The sequence below is a fragment of the Engraulis encrasicolus genome, chromosome 10 (assembly GCF_034702125.1).
Source record: "Engraulis encrasicolus isolate BLACKSEA-1 chromosome 10, IST_EnEncr_1.0, whole genome shotgun sequence".
Classification (NCBI taxonomy): domain Eukaryota; kingdom Metazoa; phylum Chordata; class Actinopteri; order Clupeiformes; family Engraulidae; genus Engraulis; species Engraulis encrasicolus.
In genome coordinates this window covers 37,890,754-37,913,658 of record NC_085866.1, presented here as the reverse complement: position 1 = coordinate 37,913,658, position 22,905 = coordinate 37,890,754, and the positions used below count along the sequence as shown (strand labels likewise).

General features: G+C 45.0%; 1 protein-coding gene across 1 annotated transcript in view; it reads left to right on the top strand.

Moving 5' to 3' along the window:
• espn (espin) overlaps nucleotides 1-22,905 on the top strand; it is an 84,005-nt gene that overhangs the window by 49,763 nt on the left and 11,337 nt on the right. The window contains exons 8-11 of the mRNA XM_063208821.1: nucleotides 2,408-2,578; nucleotides 6,713-6,947; nucleotides 16,189-16,331; nucleotides 18,628-19,029. Of these exons, the coding sequence (XP_063064891.1) occupies nucleotides 2,408-2,578; nucleotides 6,713-6,947; nucleotides 16,189-16,331; nucleotides 18,628-19,029 (951 nt within the window). The remainder of the gene's footprint in view (nucleotides 1-2,407; nucleotides 2,579-6,712; nucleotides 6,948-16,188; nucleotides 16,332-18,627; nucleotides 19,030-22,905) is intronic.

Sequence of the window (22,905 nt, the reverse complement as noted above, 5' to 3'; positions counted from 1 at the left end):
GTTTTATTGTCAATTTCTTTACATGCACTGGTCATACAAAGAATTTGAAATTACATTTCTTGCTTTCCCATACAGACATAGACTAATCTAGGTAATATGGTGTCCTCTTCCTGTTACATCTATGCTACAGACCCTAAACAGTTACAGATTACACTCAAATAGATTTGACTCATTCATTTTCGGGCAGATTTGTAAGGAAAGTGACCTGCTGCAGCCTCTCATCTGTGAGTGATATGACTGAGCTGATGTTGGTGTCTTCTTCCATCCACATCTGGGGTGCATTTCTCAAAAGGGAAGTTGTTAGCCTGTTAGCAACTCCGGTAGTTGCCAATGGGAAAATGCATTGAAAGCAACAAAGTAGCTAATGTAGTAAGCAACTTTGGTTTCGAGAAATTCACCCTTGCTGTAGTCTACTCAGTGTTGCCAGATGGTATCGTACCAAAACCTCAACATTATCGTTTTTGAATTATCGTACACAAACCAAATAGTTGTTCAAGGCAACTGCAGGGAAACTCTCAAATTATCGTGTATCCTGATTTGTTTTGATAGTGCAGAGGACAAAAATGTGGCCCAAATGCGCTAATTATATTGTACATCTGGCAACACTGATTCTCCTGTGCCTCTCCTCTAGCTGCACTACTACTGTGCTCACTCTGTCATTCTGATTCTCACTTTCCCTGCGTGTCCTCTGAGCGCAGGGTCACACCTCCGTCTGACCTGAGGTCAGCGCCCTCCGGGGTCCCTCAGTCACCGGCAGGTGGTGGGTGCAACTGAGAAACAGTGCAGGGTCTAACAAGATTAAAAACACACACACACACACGCACGCACGCACGCACGCGCACACGCACGCGCACGCACACACACACACACACACATACACACACACACACACACACACACACACACACACACACACACACACACACAAGCGTGCGAACACACCCACACATACACAAGACACACAAGCGTGCGAACACACCCACACATACACAGAAGACGGTCACACTCAGCGAGGTATGCAAATATAGTAACACAGTACTCTGCCAGGCATAAACAGGCAAGGCAGAGGGAACACACTTTCACACAGCAAACATGCACGCTTTTAAAACAAGAGGCTGTCACCATCCACACAAGCCGTATGACCTCTTGTCCCATCGCGAGGACATGTGATTGCAGGGCTTTGGCTGTTATGAGCGGCGACACTGAGCCCCAGTGAAACGGTCTTTTTGTTTGCCTCTTGGCTTTGGGCGAGTTTCTCCCTCGGTCACATGGAGATCTCCATAAGTCGACTGACGCTGGCCTGACTTATTCATGGTAGTGGCCCGAGCTGTTTGCGTTAACTTATCAACACACATGACAAATATGTCCATCATCATAGTGAATAACAAAGTGTAGCAAACGGCACACAACATGATCCTACTGTAGGTGGAGCAATGGAATACCATGGATTGTCTAGATAGATGAAAATAAGAAAGGTCTGCACATAGCTCCCAGAAGTGATTTACTGTAATAGTACAGACAGCTGTCATTGAGCAATGTACTGTACATAAGAATTAGAATGTTGACTGCACATAAGAATTAGAATGTACAGCTGTTGGTTGCAGTATGTGGATAGCCAGGCTGTGCCCTCCTAGTGACGCAACACCTTCGGCGGCGTTGCTTCAGATCGAATCTCGATTGCAAGTCTATGATAATCAGGCAAGTATATGGATGCAGTGACCTGGAATTTATAGGAACAAACTTAGCAGCAAACGCTAATGATGTATGGTTGTAATGTTGGGGAAAAGTGAATGGCTCGAGTGTGTTTTCTGGAGCATAAAATGTAACGGAATGTGTTCAATCTCCTTTCTGGGTTCCAAATGTCTGAGGCATGGATCAAAATGTTCTTCTTATTAAAAAAAGGTCATGGAATCTTGCCTTGTGCTAAGCTAATGCAGGATGTGGAAGGGCATGGCCAAACAAGCCAAGCCAAGCCAGACTGAGACTGGAGCCAATGTACTGGCACCTGTACTCCACATTACATTACATTTCATATCAGCTGCTCTGTTGGGTTCCTTTGCCTTAGGCTCCATCTGCAAAAAACAAGAGGTAGGGTTGGTGTTGGAAGGGCTGAGAGTATTGAGTTTTGAACATGCCCATTTGAATGTGTTTGTATGTCTGGCATTAGTTGTTGTATCTGGCAGTTGTGGGTGAAGACAGGTCACAGAGAGGCAGTAGTTTGAAACTGTAAAGAGAACATCACTATTGTAAGATTCAAGAAAAGCCCAGTTGCTTACCACTTAAATGATCTACACAAAATGACGTGAAAATGATCAGGTGAAGTTAAATTATTTGAATGCATGGCTTCTTGTCCCTCTAAGGCTTCCGTCCTCTCACCAGTTCTTTCTGCACCTCTCTCTGTCCCCAGGCACCACCGCCAGTACTAGACCACTCTGAGCGCCTGAGGAGGGTGGACTCAAACAGGAAGTCCAGGAGCTTCAACAAGCAGCCCAGCACTGGGGACTACTACAAGGCCTTGGGCCACGACTCACCAGACACGCCAGCCACCAGGAGCCTCCACATGGCCCCGAACGAGGAGGTAGGCCTGGAGTCATACACACACACACACACACACACACACACACACACACACACACACACACACACACACACAGTACAGTAAACACACATGCATGCACGCACGCACACACACACACGCGCGGGCACACACACACGCACGCAGGCACGCACGCAGGCACGCACGCACAGTCGCACACACATACACACACACACACACACACACACACACACACACACACACACACACACACACACAAATAAATTACTCTTACTTTTACACACGCAGCTGCACATAAACGCACGCGCACACACACACACAGTATGCATGCACAGACACACATACATTAAGTATGCACACACACATATATACACACACACACATGCACACACACACATGCATTACATGCACATGTATAAACACACAAACATGCATGCACACAAACATGCACACACATATTGTACGCACACACATACACAAACATACTCATGCACACACATAAACTCATAAATTCATGCTTGAACATACTGTATACTGTATGTAGGTACGCACACACACACACACACACACACACACACACACACACACACACACACACACACACACACACACACACACACACACACACACACACACACACACACACACACACACACACACACACACACACACACACACACACACCTCATGCATGCATGACTGCACCCATATGGAAATAAGAGTGCTTACTCAAGTCAAAGTGTTTTTTACATGTCTGATGTAATCCTGCATTGGCAACCCGACACCAAACTATCCCCATGCAAACAGCTGATCTGTGTGAGCCTGCGGATGCTGATGCAGCCCCAATAGGAAAAATACAGCACATTTTACACAGCACACTAGCCTACTCTCATGACTGATGAATGGATGCATGCACAGAAGTACACACACATGCGTGCACACACACACACACACACACACACACACACACACACACACACACACACACACACACACACACACACACACACACACACACACAAAGTACACACAAAGTACACACAAAGTACACACAAAGTACACACAAAGTTCACACACAAAGTACACACACACAAAGTACACATACGCACACATGCATGCACACACGCAGGCACACACACACACACGTGCACACAAACAGAACATGTTTGTGCATCATTAGAGAGGCAAACTACGTATTTAATTCCAGAGAAGTTCTAAATTATACCGGAGAGAAAAAAAGGAATGATTTGAATGATGGAAATGTACAGTAATGTAGATAGGTACTGTATGTTACTTCCTTCTACCCTCATCCCTGGCACATTCACTAGAAAGTGCATTAATGGCTTTCAGGTGGTTACATAATGCAAGTATAGCACAGTAAAGCCATGGGGCTTTTGTTTGTGTGGTAGGGCCCCGCCACGCCCTCATTTCCATTAGGATCTCTCGTACACCCACACACACACACACACACACACACATACACACACCCCACTGTGTAAACTCTCCGTGTTCGTTTACTCTCGGCCACTCTCAAAAGTGCACAGTGCGCAGAGGTGAGCCCTGGCCTGGATGACCAAGTTACAGAAGAGATTCTTTGTTGAGTGTCATCAAATCCTGGACATTTTTTAACCTTCGAGTAGCATGTGCCATTAGATCCTTGACTTTTTCTAATCTTCGAATAGCACAAAGTGTGTGTGTGTGTGTGTGTGTGTGTGTGTGTGTGTGTGTGTGTGTGTGTGTGTGTGTGTGTGTGTGTGTGTGTGTGTGTGTGTGTGTGTGTGTGTGTGTGTGTGTGTTCACCCTTGTCCACTCTCTAATAGCACACACTGCACAGAGATGAGCTATCACCTTGAAGGCCACTATGATTCACCACTATCGTTTTCCCTTTTTGAATGGAACAGAATGAATCAAAAGTAGACATTACACTGGTGGCTGGACACTGTGGAAAGGTGTGCAGCATGACTTGGATGTCTTCCAGTGTCTATCACAGCGTTTGATACATTTTTGATAAATGTTCCATAATTTTCTTCCCTCCATTTCCTGAAATAACTTGGTTCACACAGCATCCCCATTAATATGCTATCAAGAGCTACCATAAAAATGCTAAGCCTGTCTGCAGTAGAATCGAGAAAACCATTCTAGTGTCGCATTTTTTTTTAGTCGCAATGAATTGCATTGAGAGAGGAAAAATCTCTGTTTGTGTGTAAACGAAAGGCACACATAGAAGGAAAACCATACGTAGGGCCAACGTCAGATGTGATCAACATAGATCAACTTGTTCTCTGTATTTTTTTTAATACCATGAAGTAAATGTGTAGGTGGGGAAATATCCACCATTTGAAGAGAAACATACCCCACACATTTCTCTTTTTACTGAATTTGCATGTCTGCTGGCACGTTGAGTGAGTACATGGCTGACTTTAAAAAAAAAACAAGGTTAAGCCAGAGTCACAGTTTTTATTAATCTGAGCAGCAAGTGTGACCGGCCAGTGTATTAAGCCAGAATAGGATGCATGTTTTGAGCTTCTATTTGAAAGACTATTCGGTGACACTTTATTTTAATGTTTTTTTACACTGGTTATTACACTGTACCCATGTGGTAGAGCCACTGCAATAGTGAACCATTAAAATAAAGTGTCACCGAATAGTCTTTAAAATTGAAGCTCAAAAGTGTAACCGACAAGAATATTTATTTCATTGGCACTATTTAATTTTTTTTGATGCACAAAACATTTTTATTTGCCATTATGGGATCAATGCCATATCTACCAGCAAGATCTGTGACAATGATCAGATACCATGTTTCCTTCAGTTCCTTTAGTTAAATTACACTTGTTTCTTCCACTATAAATCGGCCTTTAGGGTCAGGGTAAGAATAAGAACACTCTGTCCCATTCCCTGCCTGCCTCTGAGGACGCTCTTGCTGAGTCGACCCTAAATAGTGAGCACGCGTCAGGACAGCCCCCCTCCACCTCTCAGCTTCACACCCTTCATCCCGTCCCGGAGGGACATCTGACGGAGGGCGGAGGTGGATGGAAGAAGAGGAGGAGGGGGGAGGGGAGAGGAAAAGAGGAGCTGGGTGTTGCTCGTTGTCCCACCACGGAGGCGGTGTAATCTCCACTGAGCCCAATTAGGCTCCCAGTGGGGAGTTCCCCAGCCTCCCCTGGGGGCAGATGGCCGCGGAGGCCTGAACAAGGCTAATAACATCTCCCCGGAGCCCAGCGGGGACCAGGGTTGGGAGGGGAGGGGAGAGCGAGATGATAGCCCACGCCCCACCATCTGGGGTGGGGCAGCGGCACGTGCCAGTAAGGGGGGAGGGTGTAAGGGGTGTAAAGGAGGGAGGGGTGGAGGTCACGGGCTATTAGATTAGTGTCAGGCATGATAGGGGCCACAGATGGGGATAATATAATAGACTGGAGGTGACAGTGGAGGAGAACCTTCCGGAAGGAGTGGCAGATGTCCGGCTCGTGCCAGTTGAAACATACCCCCTCCCCACCCCACCCCACTCACTGCCCACTTCCACCCCGTCCTAACCACCCCCTCCCTCCCTGTATCATATTCAATTATCCAGTAATCCCCAGAGAGATCATTTTAACGAGTCAATGTGTGCTTTTGAAGAGAGGGTTGTTTAGGTCAGTGTCGAGGAGTGATTACAGAGGGGTAGGGTGGGGTGTGTTGGGTGTCAAAGTTGCATTCAAAGCTGGGCATCTGTGTGAATGAGAGTGAGACGATGACTTCGCGTCTGGAGAGAGTGCTGGAATTTGAAAGGCAAAAATGGAGAGTTCACATTAACTCACATTAGTGGACTGGTTAAGCAGCGACACTGTGTGTGCTTTAGAGAAACTTGTTTTTTTCACTTTTAGAGCCTCATAGATAGATGGCAAATATTGTGGAAAAAATCATGAGAAAGTTTTTTATTTAAAAAAAGAAGACTGAGTTGCTACTGCCATTAGAGAAAGATATTTCACAACTTCACAACCCATAGATCCAGAATCCTGCAAAAATATTTATGGCAGTGCTTTCCTGATAGGTCCGTAATGAATTAGCAACAATTAATGAGGGGTGTTCAGTGTGTGCTGACTAATTTTGTGTGGGGTGATATGTTAATTGGATGTACTGTTCCATTAATTACACTCATTTGTAACTGTGATTTAGGGTTCCATGCTATTGGAGGAGCCAGCAGAGACCAGTCCGAGCACAGCGAACGGCACAACGGAGGAGATGCCCCTGCCTCCTCCTCCTCCCCCACTGCCCTCCAGCAACCCCACCCCCCCTCCTCCTCCACCTCCGCCTCTGCCCTCAGGAGGGCTGCCCTGCACCCCTTCTCGCTCCGCCAGCAGCCCACCGCCAGGAGCTGCCTCCACCCAGCGACGCTCATCCTCCTCCGGAAGTGAGTGCTGTTTATTTATTTATTATTATTATTATCATCATCATCATCATCATCATCATCATCACCATCACCATTATCATCATCATCATCATCACCATTATCATCATCATAATCGTCGTCATCATCATAATTATATTGTTATTATTAGTAGTAATAGTATTATTATTATTATTATTATTATTAGTAGTAGTAGTAATAGTAGTAGTTGTAGTAGTAGTATGAGTAGTCTATTTGGTAAGACTTAAGAATAAGTTTCACATATAGCCAGTAGTTAACACATGCCTAATTACTGTCTGTATAAGTGACTTATGAAACATATTGTGCAAAATGAAGGGCCTACTAGGTCCTTTTTATGTTTACATCAATAATAAAAGCCTTATTGGCAATGAATAAGTAATTTGTGAATCCATGCCTAACAATCAGTGATGGGCAAAATGGATTCATTAGTTACAATCCAGTGCCACATATTCCAAATGACTTGGTTTCACCTTATCAATTCAGCCAGGTGATTGGCTGGTTGAATGATCACCTGGCTGAATTGTTAAGGTAAAACAAAATCATTTGGAATATGTGGCACTAGATTGTCACTAATGGATTAATTTTGCCCATCGCTGCTAACAATTGGTTGATTGTGCTTAACACACCTCTTATAAGTCACTTATACAGACAGTTTGACACCTGTTAGTGGCTAACATGTGATCCCTATTCTAAAAAATTGCCATATAGCAGTGGTCTCCAAATAGCGGCCCGCGAACCAGATCTGGGCTGGCTTCGGCATGACAAATATTTGGCTCGCAATGAGGTTGGAGCAAATGAAAAAATACATCTGTGCTATCTGTGGCCATACGTTCGGGGAATTTGTTTGGCCCTCAGACTCATTTGCGCTACACAGTTCGGCCCTTGGGGAAATAATAATTGGTGACCAATTGTGCAGTGTCTGTCTTCAGTTATTCAGACCACCTCTGTGAGCACTTACCAGCACCTGTGGCATACTGTACTTCTTTTTCATTCATACAAATCCATAGCATTTAATCGAAAAAGTCTCTGAAAATTCAGATTTGTATAGAAAAGGAGAATATGTTCAATATATATATGTAATATTGGGCAGCCTGCACTTTGTGTACGGCTTGCCTATCTATAAAACCTATCAATAAAATCATTGTAGGCTGATTTGTTATTTTCAAAAATATAAGTAAAGAAAAACTGAAAGTGTCCCGGGATGTCTACACATTGCGCATGCATAAAGTATACCTTTAAGTCTTAAACACATCTTAAGGCATCCAAGCTCCAAAAAGGCACTTAGTGTTTGTCTATCCAGCTGTGAGAGAGAAACAGAGAGAGCAACAGAAGCAGCCAAACCGCCATCAACCACCGAGCGTGTCGGCTTAACGCGCGTCCGGAGCCCCATTTGCACACAGCAGCTAACAGCGCTACAATGGCGGAGGCTAGGCGGCGTGAATCTTTGACGTGAGCCGACTGAACTGGACTGGCCATCGGCAGCCAAGCAAGCAAGGATTGCGCGAACATGAGCCAGAGTCTGAGTCTGGGCACCTTCGTCCAAAATTTATACAGCGGGGGGCTACCGTTACCTCCTGTGCGGGTTTAGGGTTCGTCCTGCCATTTGGTTAATTAGGTCACTTCCTCGAAAACCACCCTGGAAACATGCATATAGGATACAGTTTTATTAGTGTACTAGCTGCATGTTTTGTGCCTGTTTGCTCAAGCAAATAAGGGTGGTAAAAAGCCTGCTATGTTACCCCGTACCAAGCAGGTCTGCTGTTGTTCAGGCTGAGTTCCCTTTAGGACATCTGCTGCTCGGCACGATATGCGGCACATGTCTTGTCCTAAGTTGTGATCTCTTTCATAAGCTTACCATACATACATCATTGAGACATTAATCTTAAATGGTATGAGATGATTTAGCATCTTGTTTTTAACAATTGAAAAAAAATGCATGTGAGTGTATGTGAGTGTGAGCAGGTACATGCATGCATGCATGTTTGCTTGCCTAGTCTGTATCTGCTTCTTTGTCTTTTTTATTTGTATGATTGCTCTATCAAGTGACCACAACATTTTTAGTGCCAGACTTTGATCCTATTGAGCTACCCAGTATCAACAGTGTCTAATTCACTATACTGCCATGCACAACAAGAACGCAGTTACTGCATATCTGGTCGAAATTGAGTTCAGATCGGAAATTAGCTTGAAAATACCTCCTTTGTTTTGTGTCCACCATTGTCCTGTTTTGGAGAAAAATCATGTTGAAAGTGCAAAAACTACAAAAAAGGAAGTTACTGCGGTGTTTTGGTTTGAAGAGGTTACATCTTACAAGCCAAAAACGCAGTAAGTTGCGTTCCCTTGAAGCAGTGGTTTGTGAATAGACGGTAATACACACCAGGAACGCAGTAACTCAATTTTTGTGGCGAAAAGACACATGCATGTTGTTTTGTCTGTGTTTTTTTGTACGGGCATACATTTCTATCCTAAAAAAGTATTACATGGAAGTGTCACCACCACTTTACCGACAACACAGTTGTCTAGCCAGAAAGAACACTTTAACGCCTTTTTTCTCAGTTTGCCAGGAATCGGAGTTACTGCATTCTTGTTTTGTACGGCAGTATACTAGGGGTGGGTATTGGCAAAGGGTTCACGATTCGATGCGCATCACGATACACATGCCACGATGCGATTCTATCACGATGCATTGCGATTCATGTACTACTGTGATGCATTACGATATTTACTTCAGTAAATGTGTAAAATACAGCTTATTTATCAGTTGCTGTGTAGCTTTCTTAAGTCAGTTCATTCTATTTAAGCATTCTATCATCTGGGAGAGAGCTTACATCACAACAGAAATATTACCTATTCTCTACTGAACAAAATAACCCGTGGCAAATCGAATTTTATTGTTATCAAATAATCAATTGTCATGAATCCATGCAGTATATTGAGAAAATAAGTATCACGATATCTTGTCATGAATCAATGCATTGTATCGTGAAAGTAAGTATCGCGATGCATCGATATGACGATTATTTTGCACACCCCTACAGTATACTGCATTTAATCCAACCCTATGATGTTCATCTTGTCCTGCATGGCACTGTTTGGGGACGTTATCATCCACTAACTAGCGTGCTGTCCTATTCTGCTCTCTTTTATGTTCCTCTCTGTCATTCCTTTCATGCTCTCTGTGGAACAACCCTTTTTCCTCCTTTTATCCTCCATCCTCCCTGTCACCGCCGCCATACTCTATTCCTGTGTGTGTGTGTGTGTGTGTGTGTGTGTGCGTGCGTGCGTGCGTGCGTGCGTGCGTGCGTGCATGCGTGCTATCTATCGATCTATCGATCTATCTATCGATCTATCTATCTATCGGTCTGTCTGTCTGTCTCTCTGTCTCTGTTCTTTTCTACCCTCCCCCACCATTGTATTGTTCTACTTTCCTCTTCTCTCTCCCCCCTCTTTCTCCTCCTTTTTAATTTCCTTCACCACCTCTCCTCTCTTTCCCACTCATTGTGCTGCCTCCACCTCCTCTCTCACTCCTCTGTCCTTCCTGTGCTTTCTCTCCTCCACTCCTCTCCTTTTTTCATATCGCCTGTTTGATCGCCCTCTTTCACCTCATTTCACTTCTCGTATTACCTTCTCTTCCTTCCTCCTCCTCTCTCCTGTTTTCATCCCCCGTTTCTTCACCTCTACTGTTCTCCCTTTTATCCATTGTCGTTATGCCACCACTCTCATTTTTCTGATGTCTGCCCCTTCTTTTTCCACCTTTTACCTCCTCTCATTTTTACCCTAATTCTTTTCACCTATCCTCTCTTCTTCTTTCCTCCTCTCTCATTTTTGCCTCTTTCCCCCTTTTCTTCCCTTTTCTACTTTTTCCTTTTCCTGTGGCCTTCTCCTCTGCCTGTCCTGAAGGACTGGAGGCGTTCTCTACTTTCATGTCTGCTTCCAACCAGTCTCCTGCACCTATGCGCACCCTCAGGCCAATGAAGAGTGAGTATACACACCCAACCACGGGCGGGCAAACTGGATTGAGAAAGTACAAGTCTGTCAGATATTTAGACGATTTTACTAATTAATTACCACTTTAACCTGGCTGAAGCAGTGAGGTAATGAGGATCAACTGGTTCATTAAATTGACCGTAGCAAATACGTGACAGCGTCTTTTTACTTTCTGGACCTAGGATGTCTGTCCCTGCCCCAACACACCCCTTGCACCCCTGCTGGGTGCTGTTGTGGGGCCCCTCTACTGCACTCAGAAATGGCATTATTGTCCCATGTCATTCTAAGAATTTATGTATTATGTATCCTATGCTTTATTTAGAAACTGCTGTCCCTGTAGGGCCTGTCTTGAAACCCATTTACCTTTCCTCAAAATATAAGCATAAGAATGTTGAAATTTAGAGTGTGTACGGAAGAAATTTGGTGCCACATAGAAAGACCACATAGATTAGAAAGAAACACTAAGCCTCTCAAAGAAAATTGAGCACATTTTACACAGTTGATCAATTCCTTCTCCTCTACCTTTTGTTCCTTGTTGATATTGCTGGTGCAAAAGAAGACAAATGAAGGTGGCGTCTAGATAGATTTAGAAAGCACCCAGCTGGGAACGGTAGAATACAATACAATACAAAACAAATAAGGAAGAGCGCTTCTTAATCTTGGACCTTTTTTAGTTCCTTTTACTCACTGACCTGTGCCATGCCAGCACCTGACCTATCATGCTCCACCCCGTTCTGCTTGGTACTGCCGTCCTCTCTGGCCCACGCCCATGTGTGCGTTATACTCAGCCACAGGGAAACGCTGGCATAGGCGAAGGCATAGACCACAGACCAAGGAACCATGCCACAGCTGCACTCGTCCTCTCTGTGCTCCGATCCAGCCGTCATGGCCTCCCGAGTGGAACCCAGGCTGAGCATGGAGGTGTGCCCGAAGCGGAAGCTTCACGGTAGGGCAAGTGGAGGAAAGGAGAGTGTGGGACAATATGGATTGCTGCATCATAGTAATAATGGTGATGGTGTTGATGGTGATGATATCGATGGTGGTGGTGGTGAGGTCGATAAAGGTGATGCTTAAAATTGTGAAGAGAATGACGATCAGAAGTGGGAATTTGGGAATGCTGTATTGCTATCATGAATCTTGATATTTGTATATCATGTGTGGCAATGATGCAGAGTGGGGATGATGAACTACTACTTTTTGCATGATCTGTTGTTCTTGCCTTGCCTGTCGTCCAGCCAGGGCACACTAATCAGAATGCGAGGTTTTTTCCCTTCTGTTAGAATCCTTGGGGAAGGCTTTGGGGCAGGGCCTGTGAAGTCAGCAGAATGGCTACGGCTAACGAATAGCAGTCGTTTGATTTGTCATAGCAGTGGTTCTCAAACTTTTTGTACTCTGTACTACCTGAGAAAATATTGAGCTCTCTGAGTACTACCAGAGACGATTTACTGGGACTAACAAAATCTTTGGTACTACCGTGACAACCAACAGCCATATTCGCTTTTGCCAGTCACCACAGGAGTGATTCATAATGCATATGTAGGCCTATTCCTAATCCTAATAGGTGATTTAAAACAGTTACTGTAACAGCCACAAACATCCATTTTACTGAAAATGACGTATGTTGTGCTGCAGTATCAAAAGTGCAGTATTTATGATGGTATTACAGCACTTTACTGCATTATACTGCTTAATATAGTATTTTTCTATTACACTGACACTGTGGTCTTTACAAGGTGTTTAAACTCCATCCAACAATTCTCACTTCATCTCTTATACACACAGCAAGTATACACTCAGAACATCTACATTTACGTACATCACCTTAAACGTGTCATTTAGCCATTTGCAGCCAGAACAGCTTCATCCACAAACCCCAATAGAGCATGACCAAAATGTTTATTACTGTAAACATGAATGTGACACGTGATCGGCGGCTACCTCTGCTTTGTAAATGCAACTGTGACAGTACTCATCCGTGCTAGTACGGTGACCCGTCATCCTTTTCAGCCAACTTAGATTGCCAGCCGTTAGGTATTCATAAACTGTTAATGATCAGATGACGTTCGGACGTTGCATTTCATTCACATGCAAAACCCAAAGACTTCTCAATGTTCATGTTCAGATATTGCCAAATTATTTTTTGTGTTGCTCAGCTAAGTAAGTTATCAGTGTAGCATTTTAGGAGCATTCCTACTGTACGTATTTAGCTAAATTCACTGGGTCCATACCCTCTCAGACTCTGACACACTTTAGCAGAGAATTGATATTAATTTGCTTCCACAGTTGTATAGTTCATACCTTTAGCTGCACGGTGTTATGACTCCTGTTCTCTTTCTACCTAGTGCACTTTTTGTCAGTCTGCTTCACACAACGTCGATTGTCGATTGGCGGGGTCGGCAGCATGCGCCCCCCTACACTAAACAAGTCTTGCTGAAAGTGACAGTAAAGGCACCACGTCACATCAACAGCTAGTGACATTCAGTAAAGGGTTGTTTTAAAAAATCTTGCAGGCCTAGTATTATGCACAATGTTTTCAGATTATTTTTTAGTTTAATATTACAAAATATGGTACCAAACAGACGTTATAGGCTGAAAGAGTCGTCATCAGCCCTCAATTCAATATGCAGTATGAAAGAATGAATTTCCCTGCGCACCACCAGAGAGCTATAGGCCTACTGTAGCTATCTATTCAGAGAGGTGGTACACCACAGTTTGAGAACCACTGGGTTATAGCAGTGGCCAAGACAATGCAGATGCAATTTGAACTGTAAAGACAATGCTTTGTTTCCACCCACAGCCCTCAGCTGTCTTACAGTAACAGGGTGATTCCTGGCTAATATTTTCATGTTACTGGCGAATAATGATGATGATGATGATGATGATGGTGATGGTGATGTTTTTTTCATGGTTTGGAATGGTCATGGTTATGGTATGGAATGGAAAGTCCCAGTCCTGCTCCTAAATCCCTATTGGCTGCTGAAGTAAAGACTAAGCTTATGACCTCTTAAGGCTTGGCAACGGTTCACACAGAGACCTTGTGTGCCCCATTACTGATGAGGTGTGTGTGTGCGTGCGTGCGTGTGTGTTCGCGTGTGTGTGTGTGTGTGTGTGTGTGTGTGTGTGTGTGTGTGTGTGTGTGTGTGTGTGTGTGTGTGTGTGTGTGTGTGTGTGTGTGTGTGTGTGTTTGTTCGTGTCTGCTGTATGTATGTGGATGTTGTGTGTGTGTGTCATTGTATGTATACCGCTACTGGCTATGAAATGTGTGTGTCTCCATGTGTGCATGTCTGTGTGTGCATTGTGCATATACGTATGTGTGTGAACTGTCTCCTAATCCTAGGGCAAACGATGCCACCATCCTATGTGTGTGTGTGTGAGAGAGAGAGAGAGAGAGAGAGAGAGAGAGAGAGAGAGAGAGAGAGAGAGAGAGAGAGAGAGAGAGAGAGAGAACCTAGTGGGGTGAAAGCCTGGGCTTAAATCCATTCCCAATTTGGCTGCCGCTCTTTGTCACTGCCAATTAATCCTGATTCCTTTAGACTTCCCCCAACTGCACTGTACCACACTGGGCTTTGAAGAGTTACGCTCATTTTCTCTTTCTACGTACGCAGCCCAATAGATGCAAGTGGCTGGTTGAGAGAGGGGGGAGAGAAGGAGGGGTGTGTGGGAATTTGGACTCACAGACGTGAGAGAGAGAGAGAGTGAGAGAAAGAGAGAGAGAGAGAGCGTGAAAGAGAGCGGGCGATCAGTAAAGCAGTCTGGGTTGGTGGTGCGGCTAAGAAGATTTCCCCCCCTCAGGTATGAAGGCTGGAATGACACATACAGTACACCGGCTTTAAAAAGTGCGACGGGTTTTCTTTTTGTGAATAATAGAAAAAAGAGGAGTTTTCCTTTCTCAGCAACAGGTGATGTACATGTTTCTGTTTTTGTTTATACAGTAGCTTCAACTTAGACGTACATTTGTGACGCAGGAAGTTTGTGTTTGAAGTGGAGGAACATTTGAGGATTCAAACAGATAGAGTGGCTTTGACTTTTTGTTGACTTTTTGGTATCAGATTACAGTATATTGCATTTTTAAAGGGATTGTGTGATCTATTTTTACCGTTAAGTCGAGCATGTGTATATTTGTTACGGTTGGCGCGTCTACTTGTCTTAAAGTGTCTGCATCGTCTGTAACCCTTTATTGTTGAAAGTTTAACAGAAAAGAAGCTGCTTTAGACGTGAGCTTTCACAATGAAACATTGTTTGGAGCCGTATATTGTGTTGGTATAGTTGTACGTGATGGTACATAATAAATATGTAAAGTCATTCATGTTTGTCGGTACATTCATTGAAAGAGCTGGCCATGTCCTCTTTTCCATGTTGCTCTGACCTGCATAACACAAGCGCCTTTTGTTTTGAGAATTATGCATAAGCACCAAATAAAGCCAGTTTCTAGAGCACTGCTGCACCTAAGCTGATTATGATTGGCTAGTTTGTGGCATATTTTTCACTTGATGCGGGGAAAAAAGGGTCAATGCGATTAGACTGTTAAAATGGATAATCAGCATCACACCTTACCATCATTCAACCCTTAGAAGTTCAACTGAAATATGTTGCTGTATACAATGACTGTATACAGCCACTGACTGTATACTTTGCAATGTTAAGTTTTATTTTTCAGTGAGATACAGTACAGTGCATTAATACACTCTTAGGAGTTCAACTGAAATATACTACTACATATACAGTATACAATGAAAGTATACAGCCTTTTACTGAATACTGTAGAATGGTAAGTTTTATTTTTCAGTGAGTGTGAAGTGTGTATGATGCGTGTATGTGTGTAGAAGATGTTGGGGGCATACAGTACAGTGTGGACCTCACCTGCGGGGTTAACTTCGAAAGGGATTATACATTGTGTTGTATTGGTGCCCTCCTGCCCTGGTAATAGATACCAGCCATTACCTCTGTCATGTGTCTGCATAATATGTGGATGTGCACCAACCATTGTGGCGTTTGTTTGGTGTGCACTCTCCCTGTCCCCCCATCACCCTGGGCCGGACGGATAAAATATTTAACCACACACCGCTTCTTTCTGTCTGCTTGTTGTCATTCAGCGGGTCGGGCACTTTCTTTCTCCATCTCCCGCTCTCTGCCTATCTCTCTCTCTCTCTCTCTCTCTCTCTCTCTCTCTTTTTTTTTCTCACTCGTTCACCTGTGTGTCCGTAAGGCTCACTTTCCCCTCTGCCTTTTGTCTCAGGTTCGAAATCCTTCAACATGATGTCCCCCACCGGTGACAATTCAGAGCTGCTGGCTGAAATTAAAGCAGGGAAGAGCCTGAAACCAACGCCCCAGAGCAAAGGATACACCACTGTCTTCTCCAACAGCAGCAACCCTGGCAGTGTAGGTCCAGCTACGCAAACACACACACACACATGCAAGGCCATATACACAGACGCATAGATGCGTGCACACACAAATACACACATGCACTTACAGTATAAACGCACACACACACACACACACACACACACACACACACACACACACACACACACACACACACACACACACACACACACACACACACACACACACACACACTCAACTGAGTTTAAATGAGTTGATGGTGATGGATGGTATGGGCACTGTATTAAGGGGTAGACAGAGCTATGAGGTAGTGCATGAACATTAGCCGCTATGCCAAATAACTGAATGAACAAATGATGAATGAATGGAGTCGCATGGGTGACTGAGCATACAGAGCAAACTAAGCGAGCTATGCTATGGGAGAGATGAATACAGTCGTGTTAAAAGGTCTCTCTGTAAATAGGCCACCTAGATTGTCTGCTAACAGTGTCTGCACAGTGTGGGGCCCCCGAGCTTGTTAGAGTGACGCCAGTTGGGTTGGGTCAATAGAGTGACCTCAGCGTAGTAACAGAACAGCTGACTAGCTGGTGTTTGCCCATCTTGACGACCAGGTTTACCTCCTTAGTTACTCACTGGCATATGTACGTAAGAGGTGTGTGTGAAGTCATGGGCACTCCCTGTAGTATGTACGTCAGTGCCCTGGGAGAGCCCAGTTACACAATTAAGAAACAAATATCTGTAGCACTGCTTATATTCCAATTATTTATTAGAGAGTGATGTTTCAACCAAACAAAACTATTGAAACTGTCTTTTAAATAATAGGAATGCCAGCAGTCTTTGGGTATTTTTCTGTATATTGTGGATTAACTGTATCCTGCACCTAGCCAGCTAAGTGGGATGTGCACACATTTACTTCCTTAAACAAAGAGGCTAATTAGAGCAAGGCTGTCGCCAAGAGCAACGGACGATGTTGAGACCTAGCGTTAGCAAACCCATTATCGACAATGTTATCTCCTGTCATCTCCTCTACTAAAAAGTGCTCTCATCAAAATAGACGTAATGTAACAAAGGGGTAACTTTACCAGGTAAAAACATCAGTGCAAGTGGTCCATAATATGAAATTTGGTGATAATAGGCTTCCCGACATTAATAATTAAGCCTAGGATTTGTTCTCATGGTTTTACAGAAATGCACAAGTTATACATACGTAAGTTTGCGCCCCTTTCTCTATGTATAATGCCAGTTGGACTGAGCTTAGCTTCAACATTCCTACTCTAAACATTAAACCGTTTGTTTGAGCTATGTGCAGTTTTCTTTGTTTTCTATATGAATCAGTCCTCAGTTCCTGCAGGAAGCATTAGCGCATTAGCCTGACCTTAGTGACCTGGAACAACTTAAAGTACCACAGCACCAAACTAAAGTGCCTCACAGTTTGATTCATTTGATATCAGGGGTCCTATCTTTCTTTTGGTTATAGTGTTTCATTATTACTTTCCCTTGTACTTAAAGGGTAGCATCTTTTTTCACTGCGGTTCATCTTCCATTTCAATTGACAGCCGAGGCGGTATGTTATAAGAAGATTGTCTGACCGCCGGGTAACTTTTCATTTTTTTCATCAAAACAATATCACTCAACCCATTGTGTTTTACTGAAATTGGAATTAAATTCACACAGTTACATTACTAACACTTTGGATTTCAGATGTCAATTTGTAGGCCTATTGTTTATTGAAGAAAATGTTACTAACCAAAATGAGTGGGATTATGCTGATTGATGAATATAACCAGTACATTCTAATCCATAAAATGAAAATATAAAGTGCATCACTGCATGGCTGATTCTGTTGGCTGCTGTCACAATTTCTCACATTCTAATATGGAATCCTAACTTTATATCAGTGTCTCACTGGGTGTGTAGCCCTTAAACACAGGTGGACATCACAGATTCAGAAAGTATATAACCCTACATACTGTATTTATTCTGACAATTCATTGATCTAGCTAATCATGGGTTGATGACATGATTAGTGAATTCACCTGTGATGAGAGCACAGGCTAAACAGACATGGCAGGGCTTATACTTTCTCAATCTAGTTTGTCTGCCTCTGCTTAAACCTGATGATGCCATATTAATGTGCCATGTTCTCTGAGCTTTATATCAGTATGTCATTGCATTGATTGGCGCACACACACACACACACACACACACACACACACACACACACACACACACACACACACACACACACACACACACACACACACACACACACACACACACACACACACACACACACAGAACTTGACACATACTTCCTTGTCCTCCACAGCCCGAGAGCCAGCCATCACCACCTCAGACGCGCGCTGCACACTCGACGAAGACTTATAACTCATCCCCGCCTGTATCCAACGCTCCAACCCCGTCTCCCAAACCTGCACCCATGGCACCCACCACCACCACCCCCACCACCCCCCGCGCCAGCTCCGCCACAGCACCCAGCACGCCCAAGAGCATGAGCAGCTCGTCCAGCAGTGACCCACTGCCTTCGGCAGCCATGAACGGCACCTCGAACTCGGGCAGCGGGCAGCCTCGCAAGGGCAGCCTGGTGGACGTGGAGGCGCTGGTGCCAACCCACGATGAGCAAGGCCGTGCCATCCCCGAGTGGAAGAGGCAGGTGATGGTGCGCAAACTGCAGGTCAAGATGCAGGAGGAAGAGGAGCATAAACGCAAGGTAAGTCAAGTACCATAACCTCTCAGCCCGGCCACACACACACACACAAACACACACACACACACACACACACACACACACACACACACACACACACACACACACACACACACACACACACACACACACACACACAAACACACACACACACACACACACACACAAACACACACACACACACACCCTGTGTGCCAGGGGTGCAGGTAGTGTATCCTGTGGCCTTGAATGCTATGAGCTGCATGCCCCCATAAACTGCTTTAAAGCAACACTGAATAGTTTTCATCTTTGGCTTTGTCTACAGGGTAAAAAGATGAATTGGCTCTCAAAATGAACAACAGAGAACAGAGATGATCGATATTTACTTTGTGCAGAAAAGCACACCCTTTTAGAAGTTGATGTGACTTTGGAAGTAATCAAGTTTGAACAAGGTATTAGTGTTTCTTTAAACAAGTTGTGGAAAAGGGGGTTCAATTGAGTTCATAGTCATACAAAAAAGGTGACACATTCCATCTACAGTACCTCTTACAATGGGTAGACATATTCAGGAGAGAAATCAAGACTCTGTAGTGGCCAGACACACAGATCCACCAAAGACAGTTTTATCACACTTTTGCAAATGTTTAGGAATCCACAGATATTCTCCCATATATACTGCAGGACAGGTTTCATGCCAGAAAACAATCTATGTGAAGCATAACACAGCTGCCCGTGGGAGGATAACGGAACGACCTTTTTGACGTTGTCTGTGTGCGTTTTGAGTGTGGTTGTGTGCGATTGTGTGTGTGCTGTGAGTGACTCTATGCATGTATCATTTTCACACGATTTTATTTCTTCGCCCTTTCTTCGTGAAATGTTCATAGTCTCTCATCGATGACAGCCTTCACGTGTTTGATGTTGAAAATGGCACTGTTTAGCGAAGTTTACACTTGTCCTTGCTCTCGTCTGGCTTACAACTGGTGTCATGTCTGTAAAGGATATTGTGAGCTCTTGTCGAAGTTGAAGTCTGTGCTTGGATATCGTTTGACCAAAGGGTCAAAGCCCCTTTCCCCACAGGAGAAAGCACGGCAGGCTCGTATTGCCTCAGAGTACACTGTAGCCGTCATTTCCTCCTCTCCAAGAGTCGTATGTTTGTCATATTTCGTTTCCTGAAAGTGGCACTGGGACACTCTGTACTTGTGCTCTTTCAGCATGACTGTTTCTTCGCTATAATGCGCTCTGACCTAATTGGCTCGACATAGGTGCATTGTTCCGCAGCTAATGTATTTTTAATTGATGTCATAATTACCTCATGCCAGTTCCTGGGCAACACTTGTTGATAGGTTTAAGACTTTGCTCACGCTGAGGGGACTGGTCAGTTTCTTATGCCACTTAATGTGCCACGTACACACACACACACACAAACACTTATTCACATTTAGAACAAAGCTAGTCTGGAATTTTGTTTGTTCACTGGCTGGTCACCAGAAGCAGATTTCTTGCGATTTTTAGGGCACATTGTTCTGTGTTCTATTTGCATGTTTGCTGTTTGAATCTTCTGCTCTGATCCCATGTGGCTTGATTTGATTTTAGTGACTCTGCCAGGGTTTTAAGAGTGCGTTGACAGTAACACTTTGAGACAACACTGCCCATCCCAGCAATGGCCATATTGCTTCCAAACATGAAACCTAAAAACAAACCCCAAAACCAACAAAATTGTTCCTTGACCATTGGTCATAAAGACAATCAGGCGTGTTGTGTTAAGTGGCCAAAGTGAGGGGATGGGACACTGGAGCTCTGAGTTTATTACATGGTTATTCAGTGGTGTGATGGGAGGGCCCTAGTCACATGGCCATGTGTGCGATTGCCTGTTGAACACCGGCAGCCATCCTGAACCATGCACCCCCCACCAACCTTACCCCCAGCCGAAAAACACAAAAGCTTTCATTTGCTCACCGCAGGGTTAAAACTGCTCACCTAAAAAGAAACAAACAGCTTCTTACAACTCTCACCACTTCAGTTCAAAGTTCAAAAGCAGCAGCAAAAATGAGGAAATCAACTCAACTTATCTGTGCTGTAGTGGTGACTGATAACACTGAAAACCCTTCTGTCTTGAAAGGCACACCCCGCCTTATTTGCACACGAGGGCAGTAATTATTCAAATTTTATTCTCAGCTGTTGATCCTCCGGTCACTTCGGTGAACTTGGGTACGCTAGCAGGCCAGCGCCATTGCACCACTAAATCCATGTTAGCATGCTTTGGGGTGAAGACAAGTTGCCCGTGCCGTGCACCATTGAGCAAGTGAGCCTGGACCCAGCAAACCTCAAGGAGCCACATCTCCCCCCCCCCCCCTGTTTTTTGTGTCTTGTCCCCCCTTCTTCTTTTGTCTCCTCTTGACACTTTGACTCCTAGTTTGCCGCAAAGGAGGAGTACTACCAAAACCAAGACTGGCACTACTCCCATGCTCACAATGCCATTCTGGGGCCATTCGGGGAGCTGATGACCGAGGCTGACCTGATCCGCATAGAGATGCAGATCGAGAACCTGACTGTCATGCACAAGGTGGTGGAGGTGGAGAAGGAGTTGGAGAAGCTGGAACAGGAGTTGCACCAGCTTCTTCCCGTGTCGGCAGCGCTGAACCGCGACCACTTCTCCGTCAACCCCAAACAGGTCCACGGGCAGGCTGAAGACCTGCCGGCCTGGTGCAGCAAGATCTCCACCTTGCTCAAGAGCATGGCTATACTGCTGGCCACCCTTGGGGGGAAGGAGATAGACATTTTGGATCTGATTGCTCCTGGGTACTCTCACGAAGATGCCAAGAACATGATCAAGGCGGGACAGGCTGCTGGCTCAGTGGCCTCAGGGAATATCGGCAGGTCGCAGTCCTTCTCAAGCAGGGAAGAGGTGGAAAAGGAGTTCAGGCAGTTTGGTGTTTCCGTGAAGAACCTGAAGGCCAACTACGAAGTCCAGAACCAGAATAAATGTGAGAATGACAAGACGAACAGAGTGTACAAGCGCAAAATGTCATTACCGGTGGCCAGTGAGTCCAAGTTCCATGCAGAGCCAATTCAGGAAGATGAAGTGACACTTTCGCCTGCTGAGATGCAGTCGAGCGTCAACCACATTCCTCCATCCGATGTGTACGCAAACCTTCCTCTTGTAGATGAACCAATCATCACACCAACCCATGTGCCCCCCACATATGCAAACTCAAACACAGCTGCTCCATCCTCATGCAACACCACGAAACACATTAACGGCAACGACACCACCTCAGAACCTGTGCTAAACTCTGATCACACGACGCGCACCTTAGAGGTGCAAACAGACCTGAGCTATGTGCAGGAGTGCATAGAAATGCGCAAAGAGCGCATCGTCTTCCTCTTCTTGGAGCACTGGAGGAAGTACACCATGTCAGAATCCTACAGGCCCAAGAACAGGTCCAACAACCACCTGGGCGTAGGAGGCCACCAGGAGTACCATCGCTACGAGTCTGCTGACCTGTCGGAGATGGACAATAGCGTGCAGAGCGAGGATGACAAGCTGCTGTACTTTATGAAGCAGCGGCAGGTGGTGGGAAACCTGCTGGGGCACTGGCGGAACATCATGAGCCAGGTGCCCACACGGCAGATCCGCCGGCTCAGCCGTGCCCAGATGATCTACTGGCCCGAGCACTTCCTGCCCCACGTGAACGGGGCACCCGTCAGCTACGACAGCCTGAGCCTCGACCTCTTCATGCTGGGCTACTTCCAGCTGCTGGAGATGAACATGTCTCGCAGCGAGAGGAAGTTCCGGCACCTCCTGTGCTACGAGATGTTCGACCGGCTCGGCAGCCACAGCTGGGAGCAGATCCGGCAGTTCCACCGCGAGGTCATGGAGTCGATCGAGCGCGGCCAGCG